A 16,061-nucleotide genomic window follows, 5' to 3' on the forward strand; every position below is an offset into this window, starting at 1 on the left:
CCCAGGAAAAAGATCAGACAAAGCGGAGTAGACCACCAAAGCAGCCCCCCCGAAGGTAGCTGAGATAATTTTCTGCACAGCAGGTGTTACCCTGCCTAAAGCCAAATGCCTCAAACATCATATAGAGAACGAATAGAAATATGAAAGATGATCAGGAAACTGTGCTCACCTACTGAGATATGTCGTCGTCGATGTCCAACGAGCAGAAAAAATGTTCGCGGGACTATAAAGGAAGGTTTTAAACCCAGACTGGTCCGACGCAACTCCGACTCGCAGCATCAAGTTCCGATTCTGGTGGCCTCGGGGTCGTCATCGACGGCGACAACGCGGGTGCAACTTGCCATGGCCACACAACAGCAATCCCAGTCTTTCTCGGTCCCTTCAACGAGTACTGCCTCTACAGGCTACATCCCAGATTCAACTGCTGCGAGCACTTTGACAACGGCCACGACGACACAGCAGCAGCAGCAGACAGCCACGACGAGTCAGAACCAGAGCCAGCAATCCAGACAAGCATTGGAGGAGGCGCGGAAGGATAGGACATTGGCAGAGTTTATGTTGATGTTGGATGATTATGAACCTTTGGTATGTGACCCATACGACCCTCTTTTGACCCGTACTGATCCCGGAATTAGATTCCAAATGAAGTAACAGACTATTACTTGCAAAAGGTCGGCTTTGAGTGCGAAGACGTTCGCTTGTGCGTTTTCCTTTTGTCGTTCAGAGGAAGGATAGACTCATTCGCCTTGCAGGAAGCGACTGTTATCACTGGCAGCACAAAAATTCGTGTCTGATATCGCTGCAGACGCGTACCAGCATGCGAGGATTAGGACAAACGCGAGTGGAGGACGGATACGAGTCAACCAGCCTGGTTCTGGTCCTGGGTCTACAAAGGTGCGTTGTATCGCCATCGAAGATCATTCCCCGCTAACTGTGGTTTGTAGGACAAGACGAGAACGACACTGACCATGGAGGACTTGAGCGCCGCCCTTGCAGAGTATGGAATCAACTCGAGGAAGCCAGAGTATTACCTTTGATTCCATTCCTACCCCTATTTCACTCTCTCTTTATTTCAATCTCTCTTATGACCCTGTACTTGTATTGTATTTCTAGTAACGCTTATGATTGACTTCTCCCTGGCAAGTTTAGCGCTAATCATCATTGCAAATTTCGTGATATGGTTCCTTGTGCGTCCTATTGAATACATCGTACATAGTCGTTGAAAGGGTATCCAAGGCACCGCGGGTATGGGCGCGTTGTACATGTTTTCCTGTTGAACGTGAGTCGAGAGGGAATCGTGTGGTATACAGAAAGGAAAAAAAAAAGGAAAGCTCTATGGGTCGTTACAGGTTGGTGAAAATGACCTTGCCTTCGAAAGAGAAAGTCAAAGCACGGCGGCCTATCTAATCAGTCTAATCGTTTTTAGCTTGGAGCTCAAGTGAGTTGAATCTTCTCAATAGCGACTTCCACCGCCTCCGTCTGCCCTCCACCCACCAACGCACCCCACTTCAGCCACCAATCCTCCGCTGCCTCGAGTGCATCATACCCAAAAGCAAAACTGATTCCCTCCCACTGTTCTCGCAACCTATCGTCGTTCCACTCCGTCCCCTCGGCACTGGGAGCCAAGAGCGACTGCCGCAGACCAGCATCTCTGGCATCCCTATGCTCACCAGGTGGGAGAGTCGTAAACCCTGCGTTGTTCAATTCGGATTGGTGCGCTTGTTGGATCCGGGAGAACCGCAGGTCTTGGAATGCTTCGAGGAGTTGCGGGAGTTGCCGCCGAGAGTGAAGGTGTGAGAGGAGCACGCCTAGGACGGCGGCGTCTTCCACTGCCAGAGCGAGGTTGTGGATCGTGCATGGCTATGAGGGTGGTTAGTTAGTGTGTTACAGATGGGATTGGATAGGGGTGAACGCACCATCAGGGGATGAGCGGCTTCCCCAATAAGCATGATCGTCCCGCTCTCGTCTACCCAGTCGTCAATCGCCTCACGCGGGTTGTACTTGACGCGAATGGCATCGGGTACAGATGAGAATATCCGGTGGATGCTGTAAGTATACGGAAAGTCCCAGTCAGTAAGGAAGGCAATGTGTTTTATGTCGATGGAAGGATTTCTGATGAGAAGGGAACATTTGTAGATGATCCCATGCCATATGATGGACTAACAAAAGGCCCATTTCGGAAGACGTAACGGAATGGGAGAGTATACGAACCTAGGGTGCGAGTCCTCGTGTAAGATGGCATCTGTTGGGATGATATCTGTCCACGACTCTGATGTTCTCTCCACCGGCGAGATCTTGATGAGCGAGTCTGGGTGGAAAGCGTGTATACAGTACTCTTGGCCATTTCGCTGTGGGATTCAGGATTTGTCAGTTGGGTATTGATAAGATGAGGTGAGACGAGTTCGCGTCGAGGCGATGAATATCATCGTCGTTGTATGGAAGAGTGGACCAAGTGCTACTCACAATTGGGTATCCTGGATTTCATGGTCAGGAACCTGATAAGAATAATATTCTCGAGGGAAAAAGGGGACTTACCGAGGACATTACGACCTGTTCCCATCCAGATTGGCCACTACGAGAGGTGTTAGACCACTGCCATAATGCGATCGGATTGGACTGTACATACCTCGGATACTCCGACCCATTTACCCCAGTCTGGGTCAGCTTTGAGTTTCTCTGCTGGCACGACAAACCTGCGGATGGCAGAGGCAATCAGAATGAGGTTTCTTAAGGCTGATACGCGAAATGACACCCACGAAACATAACACATCCCACTATCATTGGGCGCATCCTGTTCACCCGTTACAACTTCCCTCACGATACTCTTGAGGCCGTCTGCACCGATAACCATGTCAGCGTACACGACGCTTCCACTGCCTAACGTTACAAAGGGTCGTTGTTTGGATGCATCAAATTGAACAGAGGTAATCGTGGTGTTGAAAGTGATTTTGACACCCTTTGAGGCGGCGAGGTTGTAGAGCATCGAGTAGAGGTCGTCATACTGTGCATGGAGGGTGGTCAGTACATGGGATTTGGAAAACAGACAGACAGGGGTAGAAAGGCAGAAAGGGGATGCGTGATCGGCGGCGAGTACGATGTTTTCGGGGTGTGGGGGAGATATGTATGCACAAGAGGGGAGATATCGGATGTTGGGATAGGGATATGAACAAGTGTGGAAATCTCGGGGCTGTGGGTGTAAGGATGCGGTGTTCTTTGTTTGTAGAATGTGTTACTTTGTTCGTAAATCCCTGATGAGGGGCTCGAGGAAAGATTCGAAAGAAGGGAAGAACAAGGGCGCTTCGGAACGCCGGGGCGTGTGACTTTAGGACTTACGTGCATGAGGAAAAAGTCGCCTCCTGTTTCCTTGATCACGTCTTCTTGCCATTCCAATACGCCTACACGTTCGTTTGTTTCGACTGTGGATGTGGACGTGGTGTGAGTGAAGGTGGGTGGATGTGGGAAGAAAAGAAGCGAGAGGTGGAAGGAAAAGGGTCGGAGTGTGTACTAACGCGAGAGGAAGACGCTCTTTCGGCACTTGGTTGCTTTGGACAAGAGTTCATCTTGAAGCCCCCATTCTGCGAGGATCTTTGAGAGGTTGGGCGGGACGCGCACTCCCGTTGAGCGCTGTACAAGTGAGATGATCAAAATTTGTATTGCTGCACGAAGGATAGACTATACCTGGTGAATACCGTCGTTTCTATCAAATATCTGGACGCGATGACCTGCTTGAGCTAGGGCGAATCCTGTTGCAAGACCACTTATGCCTGAATTTTGATGGCCAGATAATCAGAATTCGCAAGATGAATCGGCTCGAATTCCACTTGCCTGCTCCAACGATGATAAAGTCGAGGGCTAGTTCAGCGGGGTTGCGCATCCCGAATGATTTGTTCCTCGGGCGAGGTGTTCGTGCTCGGGCGTCGTGTGCGGCTGGCATGTTGAAACGCGGGCTTTTAGACGAGAGACGGTAGGATCCCCCGTAGGTGTTGTAAGAGGTATGGTTGTGGTTAGGGTCGTTGAGCGAGAGGGAGGCGAGACCAAGGTGTGCTGCGCGGGATGTACGGCGCCTTGGAGGTGGGGATCGTGCACCAGGGGGCTATGTGGGAGGAGGGAAGAAGGGAAGAGGGGAACGGGTGTGGGTAGTTGATTTGATATGTATGATATGGGTGTGTGTAGTAAGAATTTTGTTTGGGACCGGGTGAGTATCAAGAAAATGACAAGCGATGTGTGAATCCAGAGTGTTCCGGTGTAGGGGAGGGAAAAGGCATGATCGTGATGATTGAATACGTGAGTGTGACGGGGACGGGGAAACCAGCCGGTGGTTGTGCGTTCGTAAGGTGTGCATGGGTTATTATCAGTGAGAATGATTTGGAGTGTTCTGGGTAGAATGTTAACGGGACTTACCGTTGTGTTTTCAGTACCCGACCCCGTGTTATGTTCTTCTGGGAGGCTTGGGAGGGAGTTGCCGCTGTGAACGTGGGTATTGGGTCCGGGCATGGCGAGTAAGAAGATTCAGAGGGAAGAGGCCAGGGGGTTAAACTTGGTTCGTAGTGGCGTCCTGGCGAGGGGCGCACTTAAGTAGCAGCTCAACAAAGGTCTGATGGTGGAGGATGGTCCCCTTGATTCAGGGACCGAGAACGTTTCCCAAGTCCTGACTGGCCAGTGACAGCACCCAGGGATTTCGGAGAGCCAGTTTGCAGGTGAAAAGGGGGTGCGTTTGTCCCTGAATTTGAGAAATCGTATTTGCAACGGCAAGGATTGGCGGGTGCGTGACGCGCCAGGCGGTCCAGTGCGCTCTAGCTGTTTTACCGACTCGCCCGACGCTGGGCGAGGATCTTCCGGGGGCCCATCTTTCTCTGAGGGCGGCGTGGATGGGAATGTCCGAACGCTTTGAGACTGTCAAGAGGGTTGATAACCAATCGGCAGACGCTTCCATGTTGCTGGTCGAAAGAAACTCGAGTACATTATATGAGATGCGGTGACGTTTGACGCTGGTGACAAACATGTCCGATTATCACGCGTGGGACTGGAATCGTCTGGGCGCTTAAACTTCGTGAGGATACCCTAAGTATGAGCCCTTGGACGTGGAATAAGCAGGAGCCAGTGTGGGGGCCGAATGCAGCGGTACTGCTCAAAGTGCCCTCGTAGTTCAAGGATGGCCAAGCCACCACATGATGAGATATACCGTCTCCAAATTTGATTTAAGTACTGCAAAATCATAAACCATGCATCGCGACTCCGACGGCCGAGTACCACGCTGTAACTTCAGCGTGTCTTTTGTTTGGCATCAGTGTTGAAACCAAACAGGTCAGCCACGTTACAGAGTCTTGGCGCTGTTCACGACCAGCACGCTCATAGTCTTTCCTTAATCCCAGCCTAATCCCAGAGCGGCTGCAGAACTCTGGCAAAAATGCAGCGCCTAACCCTTCTCTCTACGATTCTGTTATGTTTCATAAGTGCCTGTAACGCCCTCCATTTCTACCTCGATGCAAACCAGAAACGCTGTTTTATTGAAGAATTGCCGTCCGATACCGTTGTCGAAGGTGTGTTTGCCATGTTTCGTAGGAGACGGGATGGAGGCTTATATGGTTTTGTCAGGACATTATAGAGCGCTGGAGTGGTCGGAGCAGCAGCAAAGATATATTGATAACCCAGAGCTGGGCATTATCGTTGAAGTCACCGTGTGTTTCTTACATTTTGCCGCTCTGGATCTTGTATTGATAATTTGATACAGGAAGAGCCTTCTGGTCATGTCGTAGTCAAAACCAACGGACCCCTGGACGGCAAATTTACCTTCACCTCTCACGAAAACGGTGACCACGCCATCTGCCTCTCCACCAACTACGCCTCATGGTTCAGTCACACCCATGTCCGAATTGCCATTGATATTGTGGTTGGCACGACGCGTCCCGATGTCGAGAAGGATCGGTCTCATATTAGTGAATTGGCTAGCAAGATTAGGGATCTGAACATCAAGATGGAGGATATTCGGAGGGAACAGCAGTACCAGCGGGAGAGGGAGGCTGATTTTAGGAATTTGAGTGAGGCGACGAACGCGAGGGCTGTGTGGTACAGTCTGGCACAGCTGGCTGTCCTGATTACGACCTGTGCATGGCAGATGAGGCACTTGAAGGTGAGTTTCTGCTATACAGCTGAGGAATTAGGCGCTGATAGGTTCTGCAGTCTTTCTTCCAGGACAGAAAGACGCGATAGGGTTACTACTTATATCCTCCTTGTACTATCGTTGGATGTAATTGCATATCTTATGGGCCCCTTGCTTTCCGACACCCGGTATGTAGTCTAATCGACTTTGAGCAGGATCTTCTTCCCGTACCTCCCCTCGGACAACTTCTTGAATGCCTCCCGCACTGCCGAGGTCGCCTCTTCATCCGACAAGTTGCCCGTGATATGGAGGATTTCGTGGTCGGGCGTTTGGAGCTGGAATCCACTTGGTTACCGATTGTGAAGAGAACATTGCATGGAATAGGCTCACCTTTCCAGCATTGATGTATCCGACCAACTTCTGCATCAACTTGTCTCGTTCCTGGGAAGGGCGCGTCTTGTACCATTGGCTTTGCCAGAAGCCGTTGGCCGTTAGGTTTTTGAAGATGAAGAGGGAAGTGGGGAGCGAGAGAGGCTGTTTGGACATCGCACCGTAGGAGACGAGATGGGCATCCTGTCCAAGGTAGCGTGCCATGAGTGTGGTTTCTTTACCACCTACGCAGTTCAACCCTAGGCGGATGGGTTTACCACCAGTCCATTGTTTGATCTTGTCTCGCGTGGATTTGTCTGTGAGGTCGTCGTATGTGAGGACATGTGTTGCGCCAAGCTTGGTCAACTGGTCTTTGAGTCGGTCGATATTGTCCCTATTTACGTGGACGCGTCGCGTCAATCGCGCTAACTGGTTGGAGAATGAATGGCATACCTGTTTCGAACGAGATTTATCGTCTTGTACCCTTCTGCAGCAGCGATTTGGATTACAGCTTGGCCCACCTGTTGTTGGGTAAATGATCAGCCGACGTATGGGTATAAGGGAACCCGAATCTTACCGCGCTGTTGGCCCCGTTCTGGATGACCCAGTCTCCGGCCTCCAGCTTCACAAAGTCGTGCAACATATTGTAGGCTGTTGGAGGGTTGACCTGTACTCTGTATTAGATATGTCGTGCTGTGATGAACGGGTACTTACAGTGAGGGTAGCCCCAGCGGCCTCCGTCAACGCAGCCCTACCACCTGGCACCCTCGCTACATCAGGCGCAGGGATGTTCCTTTCACTCATCCACGTCCCCGACTGTTGCTTCGTAACCACCACCCAATCCCCAACCTTGTACATCCCATCGGCACCTTGCCCAACCGCAGTGACCTCTGCTAACCCTTCATTTCCTCCAATGAACACTGGGTGGCCTTCGCTGCCGAGTCCAGAACTGTTACCCAGCGAGTCAGTGCGTGTTGGTTTGGAAGGGTAGACGCCTTCGATAACATTGATATCGGCAGGATTGATAGGTGAGAGGAGGTATTTGATGTTGAGCGAGTTGGGGGGTGGCGTTGCGGGGATCGGTGGGTAGCTCAGGATTTGCAGGACAGAAGTGGGGTCACCATTCTCTGTGTAGACCACTGCCCGTCCAAGGCATGGATGGGTCGTAGAAAACAAGCGCACTGAGACGAGAGGGCGCAGCGAACGCGTCAAGGAACGGGTTGAGAACATCGTGGTGTGCGAGTAACCAGAGTTTCTCGGAATCAATTCAGAATGACGTCGTTGCAATAAATATCAATAAGTTACAATGATCTCTGTCTACTGGAACTCGTATGCAGGTTTGGACAAGGCGTCGCAGGTGAAGATGGAAATTGGAACTCTATTAGAACTTTCAGTCGTACTGGATTCGAGCCGCTGGATGTGGGGTCGTATCTTTGCTTCAATGTCGTCGCATGCGTAGCAATCCACGATGATGGCGCCTTTGTCCATGTATGGACCGGCAGGGTGTGAAACCCATCCACAGGCGAATAAAAGTGAGTCTATAGAGTGGATTTTACGGTCTGAAGGGAGCTGCTTCCGCAGGAGTCGGCACGTTTTGCAGGTCGTTCGTGGATTTGTGAAGGAGACATGGGCACCATCCAAGAGCAAAGGTTCTTGCTTGATGATAGGTTGAACCTCGTTCTGGGAACTTGACGGTGGAACGGGAGAGCTCGTTGGCGGCGTGGGCCCAAACTGAGGTGACTTGAGGGGAAGGGTATCTCGTTCCTCCCTGCGACTGACGCGCCGAGTTGGGGATGACGTCGAAGGTGTAGGCAACGGCCCTAACCTCGTCGCAGGTGTGCCCGGCGGCCCAAGTACTTGGTTCGTCACGATAGCCAGGGGACTTGATGGTGGATGTGGGCTTGCTCCTACATCATGCACGAACTCGACCTTAGCCAAGGGTTCGACAGGTTCTACGCGAGGTTTCTTCGCAGGCGAAGCGCTCTCGACCTCCTCACCCTCCTGTCGTCTGGACCTCTTCGTCGCGACAGGCTTCAAGCCTGGATCCTCCAATCCCATGTCCATCGCACGCAGTCTCTCTTCCCACATCCTCGCCATCTGCTCTCGCTTCAGAGGGCACTTGGCTCCAGAGGCCGTAGGGACGTTGAACAGCTCCTTTGCCCAATCGTCTATATCCTTATCTGCTCGGTCCCGTCCTACGGACTCACAGGCGATGTCATGGAGGGTGCGCAAATCTACTGCGTCCTTCCAACTTCGTTCGGCTGGACGATAGAGTTTTTCGATTCGAGGGAAGCGGAGTTCGTAGAACTGGGGAGGCATTTCGTTAGAGGGCAGAGTGGAGGACAGACTGTGGATGAATGGACGCACCCGTGATCCAGGAGCTTTGGTGAATCCGGCTCCGAAGAGAGCGACCAACAGTGGTTGTTGTAGTACCATGGTCGGAGGTTGTAGACCCGGGAGGAGGGTGAAGGTATAATTTTCTGGACTCTGGTCCTGGGTTCGGGATGTCGGTTCGAGGTGCAGGGACGACGACTGCGCGACTTACCTTCGGAAGGGGGTAAGGGAGGGTGTCGACGGATCGCAACATACAATTGAAGTCTTCCAACTGGGCTCGGGAGAGACCATAGCAGGTCGTGTAGAACACCTCGATGTGTGGTTTTGGTGACTGGAAGCGATGTGATTAGATCTGGAGAGAGTCTAAGGCGACGTTCTTACGAATCGATCTTTGAACGTCCCAATGTAGAACGTGGTGTACGTGTCAGGCCCAACTGGAGAACGTTCAATTTCCGCTGATGGGGGGGTTGCAAGATGCCGACGTACCTCGTAGATCTCTGGCACGGTTTTTCTCCCAGGAAGCACCGACCAGAACCATATCGATTGTGTCACCGAAGTTTGGGATATAATCCTTCTTCACTTTCACCCAAGGTAGTTTCCAGTCGTTGTAACGGGACTCTTCAGCTTTGAGGATGAGCCCTTCCTGGTGGTCCGCAATCACACTTGCAAAGATGCTGCGAAGGTTGGATTGGGCAGTCAAAGGAGGTCTCATTGGAATGGGAAACCTTTCGGCCAAGATGACTTTGCCTGGCGTACATTGGATGAGGGATTCAAGGGTCGTGCGTCGCTCGTGGTAGGGTGTGAAGAGGAGGCTTTTAGAGTCGAGAAGGAGAACGTCGAAGAACACGAGCCCAAGGTGCCGAGTTTCAGTGTCATCATCGCTAAGCATGGAGAGCTGGGATTCTGGACTTCAAAGAGGGTCAGCGAGGATATGAGGGGAGAAGTGAGAGAGGCTTACGCGTCGTCTTTCCGTTGTCGTCGGCGGGAGACCCGTCGGACACCGTAGGCGGTGTTCTCGACAAGTCGACGAATTCGCCAGAACTCTGGTCAACGGTGAGTTCTCGGAACGATTGTACTGCACAGCCGAACTCACCGTCGATTTTATGGCCGTTGAAGGCAACCATCTCGGCGTCGAGAACGATGTTTTGTTTGATCTTCCCGGTTGAACGCCTGCCGTTGAATCCCAAAGCGTCGCGGACCACGTCGTGGATCTCATGACGATCGAGCGTCGAGTCTCTTTTGCTCTTGCTAAAGATTGTGATCCGAGGTGGACCTTCAGGTTGGACCTCTACGTGGATTTGGGCCCGCTCGCCATCGTATTTAATTTCTGCCCAAACCTTTTTCGAATCCTTGAGTTGTGAGTAACCGTGGATACATTTGTAGGCTTTGCGTGATTTAGGAAGCTGGGGGATGGGTCAATGATCATGAACCATGATTCTGAGCTCTATTATCCCACCTCGATCATAGTTCCAATGACTGGTACAAGCTTAGGCCTTTCCTCTGGAGGAGTCTCGAAGATTGCAGCTGCTCGATCCAGGTCTGAGAATACGCGCGACGCGTTGAGCATTGTGTTTGAAGAGTCCCAAACACGCATTGCGTCCTCCTTGGTGAGCATCGTGACCGCTTTGGTGTTGAAGTAGCGCAGGGCAACCGTAAAGTTTGTCTCCTGGAGGGGGTACAGCAGGGGACGGAGGTCCTTGAGGATTATTTGGGTGAGGAATCCAGCATCTTCTGGACGCATGGAACGATAGAGGTCACGGATGACTTGGATACGGGTGCGTCTCTGGCCTTTGGGATACTTTTGCTTGATGCTGATGTCTGTAAACCCGGAGAGGGCGGCGAGCTCGTCAAGGAGCTCATCTACCTGGGCGATTGAGAGAGGTGTGATGTAGTTATCATCGTTCTGCAAAGTGGATCAATACCTATGGTGTCAAGGAAAAGACAGAGCCGTACAGTGTCCATGTCTTCGAGGATGGATCTGAGTTCGTGACCGAGACAGCCGGAAGCATCTGGACTTTTCCACTCAGAAAACCTGGACGGGTTGAACCCGAAGCATTGGGCCAGGAGACCCTGTAAGCGTAATTCCTGCATGTCGTATTTGCGTTTAAAGTCTTCATGGGGGAAGATGAGACGGAAGCATATCGCTGTTGTGCCTTGAGGCAAGGGACCAAATTGTTTGTTGAGTGCTTCGACCCATCGCTTGAAGGTTTCAACGACTTTGTGTTCTTTAGTGGATGAAGAGCTCTTCTTAGCCGCTATGCTGCGGGGTTCAATCCTAGATATGTGTCGAAACAAGGAACAGAGACTGTATCCATCTTGTTAGTTCCGCTGCTGTCTGGCGCTTAAAAAGCCCATACAATGTGAATGGAATGCCGTTGATTTGGGAAGCCATGGTGTTGGGGTATCCTACAGGGCGTTTGTCGGGTATTTATGTGTTATAAGCCATCAGAATCGAGTCACCTGGGCGAGTTGTGGGCGGTGGTCAGAGTCAGGGTCGAGCGGGAAGGTTATTGTTCGGGGCTAACGTTTTGACGCGTGACGGTCAACTCTTGGATTGACGCGCTCCGTGGGAAACATCACCAATTGTTGATTGCGCCCCTAATTTGGAGTCCCTTTCGGTATAATGTACTTAGCAAGTGCGATTAATCGCTGAATGACCAGTGACCACCGACTTCGGCGGGCGAGCAGGTCAGGAAGATGGAGACCATCACAGCTACAAAATTGCTACACCAAAAGGTGGCATGACTGAAGAGCTACACTCCCAGCCACCGTCGGGTATATGAGCGCATGGGACCGCGCTCTAAGCGCTAAGAAGCCTCAGCCTTACAGCCCCACTGAACAGTTAGTCAGAACGACGGGTGAATGATCCAATAACGACTCAGTGAGAGACGTTATACCGTGCTTTAAAATTGAATTCCCGCGTATTGTTCAAAAGGTCCTGATAAGACGGACAAATACTGGACTCGCCTGCTGCCAGGATGTCCAAGGGCGACTGAAGTGGCAGAGAAGGTTTCGTTCCGGAAATCAACCGGTTACTAAAGCAACATCTCGTGGTACTTGGATGACGGAATGTCTATACAACTTACGCCTGCTCCATGTCATGTTTCGCTGGGTTCTCGAATTAGATAGGAAGGCTTCGAGAAGTGGCTCTGGTCACCGAAGCAGTATATGCATCTTTCTGTTGCGTGGCGCTTACTGAGTAAAGGAAGGACAGTGTCGTTATTTCCTCCTTGCATAGGGTTTATTATAGGACGGTGGTTCACAGCGGTTACCATCGTGTTGGATGAGGTTCAAAATATAGGGGGATCCGAATCGGACATCAAATAAGGCGGGATGCGCGGTGGAACTGCGGCGCGCCTCGTGTTCTGCGTGTGTTGGACGGAGGCATAGAGATTCGAGAATATAAATTGTAGACTTCAATCCCATGGTAGATGGTTAGCTGTTTATTCCTTTGGTAGGTACCCTATGTGCTCCTACAGGGCTAAGTATAAATAAGCCCGTTGATTAAGATATGATATAGTGGTATGGTATCTGGGAGGTATCAAGGGGAAACGAGCAGCGGGGGTGGAACTTTGAAGGGAGGCGGCTGTGTACACGAATCGAGCGAACATGACTCGGGTCGCAAACCGTCTGTCCACAAGTATCTCCGCCGATGTGACGAAGACAGTGGGTGTCGTTGTGGGGATAAGGTGGGTCGTCGACGAGTGTTGCTGCCGAATTGTTGAAAAGGTGCATAAGTGGGAAAAAAGGGAAAGCCAAATGGAGGTTGGTCAAGAACCGATTGCCCCGTGCGTGCGTGCTCGATTGTCCAGCTTCGCGTCGCTGCCTGCGATGTACAAATGGATGTGAAGGGTCGTCAGCGTGATGAGAGAAGAAAGAAAAGTAAGTACTACGTTAAAGAAAGGAATAGAGGAAACCATGATAGATAAACAAAAAGGCGAGATTAATGGTCGAAAGTCAGTCAATCGATGGACGAGGCGAGGGACGAGATAGAGGAAGTAAAACTAGAACTAGAGAATGAAAACGAGGACGAGAACTAGTACAACATATTAAAATGGAAACCCCGCAAAAATGTGGAGAAGATAAAGACGCGAATAGGAGCTAGCCCTGGAAAAAAGTGACAGAGGAAAGCGAGAGATACACTGAAACAACCAGATGTGAAGTGGTAGCAAGTAAACCGTTGCTACGACGAGAAAAAGCCGACCAGGACTTGAGAGTTTTCAAAACGGTCGTTGGTGTGGTCATGAATATTCTTTCGTGTTCACGCGTTCCATACGGATGGACTCCTTTTCGCCTCGTATCGAATCTTCATGACCTTGGTATTCTTGTGCGTTTCCATTGTTGATAGTGACTGCATCAACTCTGAGGTCGTTCGCTGGCGTTGCTGGACGTGACGAGGCGAGACCGGACGATGTTGCGGTCGCCGTGGAAATCAGATGTTGATTGTGGGGATAATATGATCGGCGTTGCATTTTCTTGAAGTCGTAGGAAGTGAACCTATGATGGAGAACGGATCATGAGAAGGTTGGCGTAAAAATACGTTGTGTGGGCACTGACTGTTCCTCCATCTGACGCATCTCGGCGCTCAGGTTATCTTGATTTGCTTTTCGCGCCTTCGCCTTGAGAGGGTTATCCTCGAGGAGGAGCTCCTCAAGCTCGTGCGAAGCGTCAAAGTTGGCTTTCTTTTGCTATTACGACAGGGGTGTGAGTTGGGGCTTTTCGGTGATGGAGGGTAACGTACGTCTGGGGTGAATGGCGGTAGTTGCTCCTTGGTCTCGAGCGTGTCCCAATCGATGGGTTTCATCCAAGGATGTCGTTTCAATTCCTGGAAGCCTTCGCCGTCCGGTTTGCAGCCCAGGCGTTTGGAAGGATCACGTTCGAGGAACTTGGGATTGATGATCAGTGTCAATAGAGTAAAACGCATGTCAGGTGCTTACTCCTCTCAGAACCTGCATCCCAGCCCGACTGCACTTTTTCTCCGCGTCCTCCGGCCATTTGAGTGGGTCCTTTGAGATGCTGTAAGTCAGGTCGCTGTTTGTGCGACCTCGGAATGGACGTCTGCCGAAGATGAGTTCGTAGGCGCAAACACCTAGTGACCACCAGTCGATGTAGCAAGTGTAGCCTCGTTTGGTAAGGATTCTGGAGGAGGTTTATTGAGACCGAGGGTTGGGAGGCGAGGTGTGGGGAGGACGTACTCGGGGGCCATGTAAGCCATGGAACCTGCGACTCCCGTCAGTCGACGTTCTCCAAAGTGAACAGCAATGTTGAAATCTGTCAAGTGAGCGTTGCCTCTCTCGTCAAGAAGAATGTTGTCGGGTTTGATGTCCCTGTTCGAGTATGAATGAAACGGTCTGGATAGTTGGAAGAGGGTAGACGGACCGATGCATGATGCCCATTTCATGGAGATAAGCGAGTGCAGAGGAGAGCTGGGCGACATAAAACCGTACAGTGTCCTCTGACATGCTGCCTAGCCGTTCAAGATGGACTATTGGGAGGACGGTTAGTACGTGGGAACGCGGTTGTTGAGGAGATACGTACAGCGGAGGTCGCCACCAAGCATGAGGTCAAGGACAAAGAAACAGTTCTCGTCGTCCTGGAAGGCGTATCGCAAGTTGACGATGAAAGGGTGATCCACCTGGTTCGACGGGGCCGCGGTCAGCGAGGGCAGTCCAAAAGGGGAGTTGGGGATTTGGACTCGCCTCTTCGAGCAGACGGCGCTCTTGGATAACGTTGGGAACTGCCTTCATTTTCACGCATTTTGACTTGTTGATGTACTTGAGGGCGTAGAGGTCCTTGGTCTGTTTGTGCTGGACGACGCGAACCTATTGGAAAAATAAAATGCGGGGAAGGTGTGATGTGATGAATTTGGGACGGTGTTGCAAGGTGGAAAATACGAGGGCGCACCTTTCCAAAGGCACCTTTCCCGACACATCTGAGGAGGACAAAGTGGAAGAGGTTGACTTCGCCATCGAAATCGATTGGCTGTAGAAAGGGGCAGTCGGTAAGGCAAAAATTGGGTTAATGGATGTCAACGAACCTGCGGTCGACAGCAGACAGCACCCATATTATGTCGTTAAAGGTCGTTTATTACGGCGTTGGCAGGGGTAAATTGGCGGTCTCAAAGGCGAGCGGGGGGATTAATGGTATCGCAGACACTGAGCTGAGGACGGTTGAGGTCGTTACTGGCAGCGACGGCGACGACAGGGAAATTGAGGGTGCGACCGTCGAGGGCGAACAATGAGAAGAAAAAAAGAGGAAAATAGGAGAAGAATAAAGGAGGAGAGGAGGACGGCGAAGAGGACAAACGAATTGATGAGAATGGACTTGAGTCGCTGCTGGACAGCCGAGCGTCCGGGGACGGCCGGCGTTGTGTGACAGTCACATCAAACAAATTCAAAGACTGAATTCAGCCTTTACCTTTTCCCGCATGTGCATTCGTCCAGATTTCCTGCGTCCCCTCGTCCTCTCAGGCCCATCCGGAGTCGGCAAGAGCACTCTCCTCAAGCGTCTCTTTGCCGACTTTCCAGACAAATTTGGCTTCAGCGTCTCCCGTATGTCCCCACACCACACCACCACACCCATCAGCGCCTAACTCCCCATCACAGACACAACCCGCGCGCCCAGACCAGGCGAAGAGGATGGCACACACTACCACTTTGTCGCACAGGACCACTTCAGAAAACTATTAGACGAAAAGGCCTTTATCGAGCACGCAGAGTTCTCCAGCAATTTCTATGGTACAAGCTTCGAGGCCGTCCGACGTGTTCAGCAACAGGGGCGCAGATGCATTCTTGATATCGAGGCACAGGTGCGTCCATGGCCAATAGATCTGCCATTTCCCGACGTGTAAAATGCGCGCCTAGGGCGTCCGCCAAATTAAAAACACGGACCTCAACCCCGTCTATCTCTTCATCTCGCCGCCATCCCTCGCAACTCTGCGCGCCCGCCTGCGTGGCCGAGGAACCGAGACAGAAGCCAGCGTAGAGAAACGCCTCAACATGGCTCTCAAGGAGGTCGACTATGCAAAACAGCCTGGTGTCCACGATATTGTCATCGTCAACGACGACCTGGACCGTGCCTATGAGCTGTTCAAACAGGTGGCCCTGGGAGAGCGCATACCCGGCGATCCCCTACCGCCTCTAGACGACTAGACTACAAGTAATACAAATAAACTTAGCGTCGCGGATACAATTTGTGATGATCGGCAGTGCTTCCGAACTTAGTCATAGTAAGCCATTTTCAAAGATGGCGGGTCTGA

General features: G+C 51.4%; 7 protein-coding genes across 7 annotated transcripts; 3 read left to right on the forward strand and 4 right to left on the reverse strand.

Annotated features, from left to right (window-relative positions):
- The first annotated feature begins 328 nt into the window (after positions 1–328).
- CC1G_12056 (hypothetical protein) lies at positions 329–1,138 on the forward strand. Its single transcript, XM_001831472.2, has 4 exons — positions 329–585; positions 636–700; positions 753–894; positions 945–1,138. Exons 1-4 carry the CDS (start codon positions 343–345, stop codon positions 1,035–1,037), a joined length of 543 nt encoding a protein of 180 aa, XP_001831524.1. The 5' UTR covers positions 329–342; the 3' UTR covers positions 1,038–1,138.
- Positions 1,139–1,434: 296 nt separating this feature from the next.
- Positions 1,435–4,494, reverse strand: CC1G_12057 (hypothetical protein; the record flags this gene model as incomplete). Its single annotated transcript, XM_001831473.2, has 12 exons — positions 1,435–1,860; positions 1,917–2,046; positions 2,212–2,348; positions 2,464–2,474; positions 2,536–2,572; positions 2,627–2,693; positions 2,757–3,001; positions 3,334–3,416; positions 3,510–3,624; positions 3,679–3,757; positions 3,822–4,093; positions 4,402–4,494. 12 exons carry the CDS (start codon positions 4,492–4,494, stop codon positions 1,435–1,437), a joined length of 1,695 nt encoding a protein of 564 aa, XP_001831525.2.
- A 913-nt stretch (positions 4,495–5,407) lies between these two features.
- CC1G_13288 (membrane protein) lies at positions 5,408–6,271 on the forward strand (the record flags this gene model as incomplete). The annotated part of the gene is made up of 4 exons (XM_001831474.2): positions 5,408–5,540; positions 5,596–5,678; positions 5,732–6,130; positions 6,181–6,271. The coding sequence occupies 4 exons, from the start codon at positions 5,408–5,410 to the stop codon at positions 6,208–6,210; spliced, it is 645 nt and encodes a 214-aa protein (XP_001831526.1). The 3' UTR covers positions 6,211–6,271.
- Positions 6,248–7,699, reverse strand: CC1G_14862 (trans-2-enoyl-CoA reductase; the record flags this gene model as incomplete). Its single annotated transcript, XM_002910839.1, has 5 exons — positions 6,248–6,435; positions 6,491–6,863; positions 6,923–6,990; positions 7,047–7,136; positions 7,184–7,699. The coding sequence occupies 5 exons, from the start codon at positions 7,697–7,699 to the stop codon at positions 6,298–6,300; spliced, it is 1,185 nt and encodes a 394-aa protein (XP_002910885.1). The 3' UTR covers positions 6,248–6,297.
- A 322-nt stretch (positions 7,700–8,021) lies between these two features.
- On the reverse strand, positions 8,022–11,195 carry CC1G_14863 (hypothetical protein; the record flags this gene model as incomplete). Its single annotated transcript, XM_002910840.1, has 11 exons — positions 8,022–8,325; positions 8,394–8,776; positions 8,837–8,962; positions 9,015–9,134; positions 9,185–9,237; positions 9,290–9,711; positions 9,762–9,846; positions 9,897–10,206; positions 10,260–10,706; positions 10,757–11,078; positions 11,161–11,195. The coding sequence occupies 11 exons, from the start codon at positions 11,193–11,195 to the stop codon at positions 8,022–8,024; spliced, it is 2,607 nt and encodes an 868-aa protein (XP_002910886.1).
- A 1,849-nt stretch (positions 11,196–13,044) lies between these two features.
- On the reverse strand, positions 13,045–14,867 carry CC1G_13163 (AGC/YANK protein kinase; the record flags this gene model as incomplete). Its single annotated transcript, XM_001831476.2, has 10 exons — positions 13,045–13,300; positions 13,361–13,491; positions 13,545–13,688; positions 13,741–13,942; positions 13,999–14,130; positions 14,183–14,288; positions 14,342–14,396; positions 14,449–14,625; positions 14,708–14,785; positions 14,841–14,867. 10 exons carry the CDS (start codon positions 14,865–14,867, stop codon positions 13,045–13,047), a joined length of 1,308 nt encoding a protein of 435 aa, XP_001831528.2.
- A 363-nt stretch (positions 14,868–15,230) lies between these two features.
- On the forward strand, positions 15,231–15,988 carry CC1G_13164 (guanylate kinase; the record flags this gene model as incomplete). Its single annotated transcript, XM_001831477.2, has 3 exons — positions 15,231–15,354; positions 15,409–15,611; positions 15,667–15,988. 3 exons carry the CDS (start codon positions 15,231–15,233, stop codon positions 15,952–15,954), a joined length of 615 nt encoding a protein of 204 aa, XP_001831529.1. The 3' UTR covers positions 15,955–15,988.
- Positions 15,989–16,061: the final 73 nt, after the last annotated feature.

The sequence above is a fragment of the Coprinopsis cinerea genome, assembly GCF_000182895.1.
Source record: "Coprinopsis cinerea okayama7#130 chromosome 7 map unlocalized cont3.7, whole genome shotgun sequence".
NCBI lineage: Eukaryota > Fungi > Basidiomycota > Agaricomycetes > Agaricales > Psathyrellaceae > Coprinopsis > Coprinopsis cinerea.